The following is an 11,121-nucleotide window of genomic DNA, read 5'->3' as shown; positions in this document are numbered from 1 at the left end:
TAAAGGTCTTTTTCACAGTTAAGTATGCCCATGGTCTTTGAAAATCTTCTCTTGGGACAGCTCTTTGGTTCCACATCTCTTTCATGTACCTTGTGTGGTCTTGTATTCATGGCTGTGTCCACTTCCTCCACAGTGGCATAAGTGACAAACCCAAAGCTCCTGGAGCACTTGATGTTTGGGTCTCTCATTACCACACGGTCCGTGAGTGTTCCCGATTACTCAAAATAGCATCTCAGACTCTCATCAGTTGTTTCAAAGCTCAGCCCTTTGATGAATAGCTTCTGCAGATGTTCAGGTACTCTGGGGACTCTAAGATGATGGTAGTAGGAAGACTCTAACAATGCTTTCTTGGTGGCGTCCAGTGGCAAAAATGCAACCTCACCTTTTTCTACTAACTCACTGTTAATGAAGTACAAGTCAAATGTGCTTCATTTTGAAGTGGGAACAAAGCAGTTCACAGTTTGCCCCATAGCTTTTACACTGGCTCTCTCCCCTATTCCAGTAATGCTCCTTCTAATCTCTTAGTCTTCGACTCAAGTAACTATTCCACCTCGACTAATTTTCTATACAGAACTTATTTCAGAAGGGTAGGCATGCATATGACCCTGTATATGTGAAGAAGCAACTTGTTTTTACACATTCTCAGCTATTCCTTTATGTCTCTTCATTTCTGATTTTTACCTACTAGTTTTGAATTTTTTTATATCTTTATACTGAGAGCAAGTAGACTAGTTTAATCTGTACCAAATAATGCTAGAGAGTTTACCAACAGTTCACAACATATAATTATGGTTTCCAAGGAACTTCTTTCATCAGAATTTTATAGGACTTTAGAAACTTCCATTTCTAACAAGCATGTAATTAAAAGTGTGATTTGGGGAAGCAATTTTAATTTTTCATTTTGTGTCTGATCACATAATACAATAAAATCAAATTAAGTCATTTAATTAAACAAGAGTCTTTACACAAATTACTGATACCTAAACACAATTTGACTTGGAAAATGAAATAAAATTGAATCATATGTATACAGTTGTATTCATAAGATAAGTGTGCTAAATAAAAAGCTGTATAATAACGAGAAACATTCAAGGGTCAAATCCAGGTACAAAGGAAGACACTCCTCTGAATTCTCATGTTTCATCGAGCATCAAAAACTACCAATCTTTTAGTTCTTTTCTTGTACATTATTCTGTATCCACATTCTCTGCATCTGATTGGATCCCTGGATTTTATTTCATTTTCTGTGTGACATTCTCCACAGATATAGATCATTGGCTGCTGCTTTGGGGGTTGAACGTCCTTCTGAGTGTCCATTCCTACCCCCTAAACCCCAAGAAACATACTTAACACACCACGCAGACTTCTCCCCGCGTTTCCAAACAGAACACCAAACGTCGCATGTCTACATTTTTAAGATAAGAGAAGTTACCAATTGGGCTCCATGGTAACAGCTGGCAGGGGGAAGAAAAAAGGGGAAGAAGAAGCTCCCCCCTTCTCAGGTGTTGTCCTTGAAGGGTTAACTTGCCCAGAACAGTGAAAGAAAAAGCTGCTTTTATGTGAACTTCTGCAGACTGTGAACTTCTGAGCCCTTCCCCTTACATGCTGGATATAAAATTCTGAAACTCCAAGTTCAGGGGATTGATTCCTTACAGCAAAAGCTGTGCCCTCTGAGCCTGGCTACAGCCAAATAAAACTGATTCCTGCTCTCTTGGGTGCCTTGTCTAGTCTGTCCCTGCAACAGCAAGGGTCACATTCTATTTGTCTGATCTCAAGATACATGTGCTTAACTACTTCACTATTTATAACTACTCTCTGACAAGTTATATGTTCATCAGTGAAAATATTAGTTAAGAAATAGGGGCTGGGGATGTGGCTCAAGCGGTGGCGCGCTCGCCTGGCATGCGTGCCGCCCGGGTTCGATCCTCAGCACCACATACCAACAAAGATGTTGTGTCTGCCGAGAACTAAAAAAAAATATATTAAAAATTCTCTCTCTCTCTCTCTCTCTCTCTCTCTCTCTCTCTCTCTCTCTCTCCCCTCTCTCACTAAAAAAAAAAAGAAATAAATTATGTACTAATATGTGATATATGCAAAGCATGATGAAAATGTTAAAGTATGCTAAGTTCAAACCCATTTAATATGAATGTTGTGTATTGTTCAGAAAATATTGAAAAGGCCACATCATCTTCTTGAGTCTGTCTTTTTAAGTTATTATCATTACTCATGAGATTTAAATACTAATGGAAAACTCTGACAATCGCTACTCTAACCCTTACTATGGTGTACATTTGGGGTAATTGCTCAACCTCTGTAGTGAGTTGCATGGTGGACCACCCAAAACATAGGTACATGCCTTAACACCCAGAATCTCCAAATGCAAACTAATTTGGAAAAGAATATGCCTGGATATAATTAAGTTAAAGATCTTGAGATGAAATTATCCTCAATAGTTGAGTCTTCCCTAAGTCCAATAACAATTTGTTTATCAAAATTCAAGTAGTCTGTCTTATCTTCATGGATTTAATTATTGTAAAACCCAATCAGAAAACTGGAAAAGTCCTGTACTCAAAGTGGAGGTGAGTCTCAGCAATACTATGTCAGAACCATACCCTGCAGAAGAGCAGAAAGGGAATCACTGACTTGCAAATTTTCTCCCAAAATTCCTTATCTTTTATCTTATCTTTTTGGTTGCAAATTAGATAAAAATATACTCTGTTAAAACTCTTTCTTGCTTAGGCTGAGGGCAATGGTGCACATCTTAATCCCAGCAGCTCAGGAGGCTGAGGCAGGAGGATCACGAGTTCAAAGCCAGCTTCAGCAACAGCGAAGCACTAAGAAACTCAGTGACCCACTCTCTAAATAAAATACAAAATAGGGCTGGGGATGTGGCTCAGTAGTTGAGTGCCCCTGAGTTCAGTCCCCAATACCAAAAAAATAAATTTTAAAAAAATGGCCTGGGGTTGTTAGCTTAATGGTGGAGAACTTGCCTAGCATGTATAAGACACTGGGTTAGATCCTCAGCATCACACTAAAAAAAAAAAAAAAAAAAAAAAATGTTTCTTGGAGGTTTTTAAGATAAAATATTTCTATGCCTTTTACATGACGTATTAGTTTGGAAAGAGAATGAGGAAAAAATAATAGCCTTTTAACTCTATTTGTCTAGAAGAGAAATTCATCCTCTGCATGATTGCAAAATGATGGAACATTATCAACCCCACTCTTTAATGGTCCACAACAAAATAAAATACTCAGAGAACTGACGAGCATAAGACCCAGCCAAAAGAAAAAAAAATCATAGCTACCTGCTCTGAGCATCATTAAAGCAAATGAGAAAAATCCACTTTTCAAAAGGATTAATCTGTGTGATAGACAAGCAACCAGAATTCTTTTGGCGCGGGTATTCTGTTTTTAAACATCTCCTTATTGCTTTGGGCATAGAAAACATATTTGCATGCAGCCGGCATTTACTAAAAGAGTCAAAAAGCAAGGAGTAAGACTAAAAGGTACTGTCTACTTTCAAATACAATGTCTGCAACTAAACTAAACTCAGTTCAGGTACAAATATATTTTTCAAATCAAATTAGATAGGAATATGATCTTTCTTACAAAATTGGAGTAGTTTATAGGATCTTTGCTACTTTGCTTTGACAACAGAGCTATATTTTTTTTTCCTTTCCTAAAATTACAGATCAGGATATTCTTACCAGATGTCAAAATTATAACTGCACTTTCTTCAGTTGCATATGCCCAAAGCACCTTTTTTATTGCCCCATTTGTCAACATACTAATACTATGAAGAAGATCAGAAAGCAATCCATCAACAGTAATTCTGAGCAATTTACATGGCCAGCGCTGTGCTAGGTAAAGAGGAAGGATAGACAATATATAATCAAATACCAAGCATATATCAGTAAAAGTGCTCTAGGAAGCAGTAGTGATTCAGAGCTTAATAAGGGAAGCTTAGACTTGAACCTGAACTTGGCCTTGGTATTCCACTAGAATGCAATATGATGTGGAAAATGGAAGCCGTCCCAGCACAAGGAAAGGCACAGAGGTGGGAACATACAAGTCTAATATACAGTCTAACAATGCTGATTGATCTAGCCCAATACCTAACATATTTATCCCAATGCCTGACACATAGTTGGCACTCAGCAAATATTCATGGATTGTTAACAGGTAAATAATATATGTTTCAATCTACTATGACTATGATAAAATGGTATTTTCTCTCAAATGTTAATCTGATATTCAAGTATGACATAAATACAGATAGCCCTGAATCTTAAAGACTTCTGACACTACTCAAGGTGTTAACATGATGCAGTAAGCCAGAAAGTGGACCATTATTACCTTCAATCTATTCTACAGTATACAAAGTTCAGCTCACTTCCAAGACTGGCTGTAACATGGCTGGACTGTTGACACAGCAAGACTTAACTCTTAAACTAAAATTCTTGCAAAATGTTTCCACTGGATACTCTAGGTGGGGCTGGGAAAAGTGGTAGGTCTTAATTGGACTAGGAGATATCTCCAGCCCATCTGCTTGTTTCAGCCCTCATCTTAAGGTCAACTACCCTTAGTAAATGCCAATGATGTAATATGGCTATATCACAACCACTGTATCCAAGACAGCCTTATTCTTAAGCAATGATCAAATGGGGCTATTTTTTTTTAACTAGCCTCCTAGGTTAAGTATAATATTATGAGTGAAGTTCAATGAGAAAGCCGGAATTTCCTTTTGCATTGGTACTAGGTAATGCTTGGATTCCAAGTTTAGCCAGCTGGAATGAAAGCATGGCTCATTAGATACCACTGAGCCTTGTGTCCTTTCTTCATTTCTGATGTTCTCTCTGCCTTTCAGTGGTACCCACAAAGGACCGAAATGTGCTGTTGAGCATTTAGTAGTTATACTGGATAAAGACTTGTGTTTCCATTCCTTAATTTTAGAGCAGATAGTTAATGAATTTGTTTATGTGTGTATGTGTGTGTACTCAAATGGGTGTTTTCTAAGAAGTAAGCCAGAAAGTAAATTGAATTCTTTTATTTATCTGTAGCTATCAGTTGATGTCATTTCCCATGTGCATCGACAGCTCTTGAAAGAAGATGATCTCTCTGCTAATTTTTAATTTCTCTAATTTTTTATCCTAGTTTATACTTGGTAAATTTATTAAAATATTATTAATCCCACTTGACTTCTACAAAATATAATCCTTTAAAACAGTGATACTAAAGATATTCTACCTCTTTTCTTCTTCCCATTCTTCTCACCCTCCATGATCAAAACTGCTTTTCTATAGGTTTATTAGGCAAAAAAAAAAAGCACCATGATTTGTATTCCTCCTTTCTTGCCTATACCTCCCAGTATAAGCCAAATTTATCATAAAATAATATTTTTGTAATTCTAGGATCAAGGGAAAAGATTAATATCAACATGATGAAATATTTCATCACTCTGTCCCTAGAACTAAGTCCAGCCTGCTCTATTCCTGACCTCATGAACTAACTGTTATAGAAAGATCTGACAGGAATGTGGAATAAAAAGACCTTCAGAACCTCATAGGAGCTGGATGCCGTGGCACACCAGTAAAATCCTAGCAGCTGGGAAGCCTGAAGCAGGAGGATCATGAGTTCAAAGCCAGCTTCAGCAATATCAAGGTGCTAAGCAACTCAGTGAGACCCTGTTTCTAAATAAAATACAAAATAGGGCTGGAGATGTGGCTCAGTGGCTGAGTGCCCCAAGTTCAATACCCTGTACAAAAAAAAAGCAAAAACAAAAAAACCTCATAGGAAATACCAAGAGCATCACTGGTGGCAAATACAAAAAAAAAAAAAAAAAAAAAAAACAGTAATGTTTTGATTTCATATTAAAATGTTTCAATCTACTATGATAAAATGGTATTTTCTCTCAAATGTTAATCTGACATTCAAGAATGGCATGAATTATAGAATACATTTTGTCATACCTTAGAAATTTGGAGGATTACCAATGAGATGGAGCAGGGAGGGGCAAAATACAAATAGAGATGGTTTGTCATCAACAATAGGATAAATCAGCTTGAATAGAAGCACTTACCTGAAGACCAGCCTTGGGGGGATATTTATGAGAGAGACTTCTTTTTTTGGGGGGAGGGGGGGTGATTACCAGGGATTGAACTCAGGGACATTCTACCACTGAGCCACATCTCCAGCCCTATTTTGTATTTTATTTGGAGACAGGGTCTCACTGAGTTTCTTAAAAGCTATAAAATCCTAAACACTTCTTAAAAGAACAATGAATTGATAAAATATATATAAAGTCTAATAATTTTGTTTTTCTGGTTTGTGAAGTAAAAGCGACCTCACAGTGCATTGTGGAATCTTGTGCCTTCTAACATGCCTCCAAGGTGGTAAATTGAGCCTATACCCCCCTCTACCCTCCAGAATCTCGATGTTGTTGAAGTTGGCTTTGAACTCATGATCCTCCTGCCTCAGCCTCCTGAGCTGCTGGGATTACAGGAGTGTACAACCACACCCTGCTGGGACAACCACACAGCAGTTTCTAATATATTTCCTTCTCTTTATTCTTCCTTAGTAGGCCCCAACCTGGGAGGCCTCTGCTCTTTTGTGTTGTTTTTCCATAGTTCATATTTTTATCTTGATAAAATTATTTTCATTTCTTTTAAATCAAACTGAATATTCAATAATGAGAAGTCATTCAGAAAGAGAAGACACCAGACATCAGACACCAGCAGGACCTTATTCTGTGAGAACCAAGTACCCCTGAAATGAGGGAGTTCAACCACTGGAGGTCGCCATTCCTCCACATAAATATGGAACTATTTTTAAGCACTAAAATACGCAGCACTAGCCACCAATTCGTTTGGTATCCACAAATGAAACGAATTTACAAAGTATCCACCTCCTCAATTCACCAATTTTCTGATGTATCTTCAGATCAGTTATTCAATTATGCTAAGTAACCATTAAAATTAGTATTACATATTGAAAGTACTTCAAAAGAGCTATCTTAAATTTGGAAGGAATAAAGATCAATAAAGGGCTGGGGTTGTAGCTCAGCGGTAAAGAGCTCACCTAGCATGCGCGAGGCCTTTGGATGGATCCTCAGCACCACATAAAAATAAATATATTAAGTAAAGGTATTGTGTCCAACTATACCTAAAAAATAAATATTTTTTAAAAAATCAATAGAACCAAGAAGATTTCATCTACTCTAACACATATTTTCATAGTGACTTGAATCAATTTAAAAGCAGCTCATTACAGCATAAGATTTTGCATATATTTAAATACAAATTATTTAGAAATGATCTATTGGGTTATTAACTTAATTACAATAAATGGGTTATTAATTTAATTACAAAGATAATGATAGGTGCTCTATATCATTTATACTAATACCTTCAGCCTCTCTCTGTGCCTGACATTTAATATAGCTTATTGAACAAAAGTTTGAATGAACATATGAATGAAAGAGTGAATAAAGAACAAGTTAAAGAAATTGCCTGGAAGTTAATATAGAAAATTAGATATGATATACATTAATAGAAAGCTCCCTTCATAATGATTTTACCACATTGGAGTCATGGCTATAGATGAGAATCTTTGCTGTAAAACTAATTTTATTTACATAATACCACAATTTTTTTCTTTAAAAAAAATAGCAAATCTTCAGAAAATGAAGTTTTGTACTGATACGGTATAGTTATGGCAATTATATCAATATCATATTTATTATATATCATATATCATGGAAATATATTACATATAATAATATTATTTATTGTGTGTGCATATATGTGCATGTGTGTGTATGTGAGAGAGGGAGATCAGGCCAGGAGAAATGTTCATATTTAGGAATTGGTCAGGATGAGTCAGTTTATTCTAACAACCTCCAAATCTGATTGACTTAGAACAACAAAGGTTTATCTCTCATCTACGTACAGGTCCTTCCCAGAGTGGCCGGGTTTCCTACTTCTCATCTTCCCACTCTAGGACCTGCTGATTGGGCACCCATCATCCCAAATATGACCAGTTCACACTCCACATAAGAAAGAGCTCTGCAAAGTCTTGCACCACCCATTAAATGATCTTGCTTGGAAATGCCTATCACCTGATCCACAGAAAGCACAGTCTTACCAGGTCCAGGAGAGAAAAAAAGATTATCTGTCTCACAATGACATTTAGAAAGTAAATCCTTGCTGATTTCCATTAAAGCTATAAAATCCTAAACACTTCTTAAAAGAACAATGAATTGATAAAATATATATAAAGTCTAATAATTTTGTTTTTCTGGTTTGTGAAGTAAAAGCGACCTCACAGTGCATTGTGGAATCTTGTGCCTTCTAACATGCCTCCAAGGTGGTAAATTGAGCCTATACCCCCCTCTACCCTCCAGAATCTCTGGACCCACCCAGGTGCTGTTCCCTGACATCCTGCCATTGCTTGCCTTTGCAAAATACTAAAAAGGACATAGAGCTATGAATACAGTGACTTAAGAAGCAAAATTATTTGCAAGTTATAAGGAGCAGAAATACTGAAAGAAAAAGAATTTAAATGATAATACATATGTCCAAGGTTTTCCAGAAGGAAGAAGGGTGTGTATGAAGCTCACACTCCTTCACCTGGCTGCACTTCCCAAGGAATCAAGGAGAAAGATCACACACAGCAGGGAAAAGAGAAAAAAGAAGGTGGATTTAGGTTATAAATTCCAAGAACTTCTGAAAGAAGATTTAAATATTGCATATCTCGTATCTCTGCAGGAGCCAACAAAGATTGATGAGGGGAAAATGTGGAGGGGACAGTATTTCTAATCTGTTCCTGTTCCCAGACTCCCTGCCCACCCCAGGGAAGAGAAGGAAGGGCTCCTCCCTCTCCTCCCACCTCTGCCTTCTGACACAATAAGACAATGGGCAAAGAACAATTGAGTCTAAGAACACAAAAGGGAAGAGAGGGCAGCCTAAGGAGAAAAGAAAAAGTAAGTAGAATAGAGTTTTTAAAAAATAAGAGAGAAAGAAAGGGAGAAGCAAGAAGAGAATGTGCTGGGGGCTCAGGGCTGACAGAGGAATTATTTTGTGAGCTTTGCTTGGTGCTAAAGCTGGGGGAGCGGGGGTCACACTCAGATGAGAGGCTCCAACACAAAATGATATGAAAAAACTGGGAATAAGGAAAAAAAGGAACATGAGAAGTATTCCCCAGGTTTATGAATTTCATCTCCTTTATTGTTTTCCAGAGATTGAATGTTTTCATAACTTTGGGTTACTTGGACATGCTTATTTGAATGTGACTCTCTGGAAGGTTTTCATTTATTTAAATATATACATAGGAAACTGCTCTACTTTATTTAGAAATGCACAAATTAATATACCATAAATGCATTGAAGAAATAGCAACATTTTTCATCTTTTATCAATAGGAAAAAGAGACTGATTGCTAGCAACCTTTTAAAGGCTCTTCTTTCACAGACTGAAAATAGCCACCAGTTTTTTCATAATGTTGGTATTGGCCCTCTTCACTGCTCTCAGATCCTGTGTCAGGTATCAATTAATAGTCTCACAGGTGCAAACACACTCTTCAAATATAATGCTTTGTGATAGACCACAAGTTCCATTAAAGGGACATTGCACAAGAACCAGCAATTTCTAGCACAGTAGGTGAATAGGGTGTGTGTCAACCATGTGTCTGCTCAAGCCACAGGACCAGACATGACCCTCCTCCTGCAAATTTTCAAACTTGGCCTGGTAGTAAACTGTTCTCAGACATCTCAGAGTCTCCCGCCTCCCAACCATTTTTACGTCACTGTATCCCCCATACTCTGCAGCCCTGCCCCCTCAGTGTCCACACTTCCACTGCACACCCACACCACCAGCTGCTGATCTCCTGCCCCCACCTGCACTCCAGAGCATTATCTAGCGTTCTCCCACAATTCCATACCAGCCACCTTCTCTGGTATTTGGTGGCCAATGGACACCTTATGCAAGTGGCCTGAACTCCTTTCAATTTGTTGTGCCCAGGGTCTTCTCCCTCAGCCCTAGGGTACTAGCTACAATTTCCTTACATCCTAAGGTTACTCCTTTAGTAGAGTTCATAATTTTATCTTATTTTTTTTTTATTTTATTTTTAACTATTATTATTTTATTTTTAACTTCCATGGTTTAACTTACTATGTGATATCTATCTCTCACTCAACTCAAGATTGCTACATGCTTTTTGATGTGGTTTTAAGAAATAGCAACTTCACTCCTGAAACTATTTCTCACATGATTATGTAACTGCTTCCCTAGATTAGAGATACCAATATTATGATTGCTGAAAAATGGACAGATAAAATAACATAGACCAGCAAGTATCTGCAAACGATCGAGAACTAGACCTCAGATGATTAAAGAATTTCCTTTTCTCCATTGCTTAGCAAACAGTTAAGAATGAGTTACAAGTACATGAAAATCATATGGTATAGAAGGTGAAACACAGACAAAGTGACATCCCAAAACCTGATTGTGGAGGAACACTCGGTCTAAGTCACATTTTTCACTCTGGCCCAAGCCTAGAGAACACTACCCATCTTGTGTCAGCCTGGTTATGGAGATGTCACACATTCTTAGAGAACTCCCAGAGTCTGTTTCTATCTTCTCTGGATATCCTGCCATCCCTACTTCAGAGATTCATGTTTCACTCTGAAAAGTCAGTAACTGAAAAGTTAAAATGACCTTCAATACCCACACCATGACCATACTCGCCCCTAAAATAGTACATTTGATCTCTGAGTTACATTTATTCTTACATCCTACCATTTCTTCTCTTTTTCTTTTTCCCATTTGCAAATGCCACCATTGCTTTTGACAAATCAGGCTATAATTCACTAACTTCAAAAATGTCTTAATTGTGGTCCTGCAGCTTCCTTCATCCATATTTCTTGAGCAATTATTTGAATCTCTTTTTTCATTTTTGCCATGCCATGTGCCTAAGATTTACATTAATCATTCCCAAGCCCATGAGTCCCAAATGAAGAAGAGAAAATCTACAGGTTACATTCATTTTTGACAGATGAAATAACATCTTGTTGCAAATATCTTTAATTCAAATTTGTCATGCTTCAGAGGTCCCATTTCTTTCAAA

The 11,121-nt window shown here is 37.3% G+C and overlaps 1 protein-coding gene across 1 annotated transcript; it reads right to left on the bottom strand.

Moving 5' to 3' along the window:
• Positions 1–931: 931 nt before the first annotated feature.
• LOC308635361 (DNA-directed RNA polymerases I, II, and III subunit RPABC4) lies at positions 932–1,395 on the bottom strand. Its single transcript, XM_081269713.1, has 2 exons — positions 1,359–1,395; positions 932–1,326 (listed from the first exon to the last, which is right to left on the bottom strand). The coding sequence occupies exon 2, from the start codon at positions 1,315–1,317 to the stop codon at positions 1,141–1,143; it is 177 nt and encodes a 58-aa protein (XP_081125839.1). The 5' UTR covers positions 1,318–1,326; positions 1,359–1,395; the 3' UTR covers positions 932–1,140.
• Between the last annotated feature and the right edge of the window lie 9,726 nt (positions 1,396–11,121).

Source organism: Spermophilus citellus (assembly GCF_964194105.1).
Source record: "Spermophilus citellus genome assembly, chromosome: 16".
Lineage (NCBI taxonomy): Eukaryota > Metazoa > Chordata > Mammalia > Rodentia > Sciuridae > Spermophilus > Spermophilus citellus.
The sequence above is the reverse complement of the archived record's forward strand: the minus strand, read 5'-3'. Positions and strand labels throughout refer to the sequence as shown.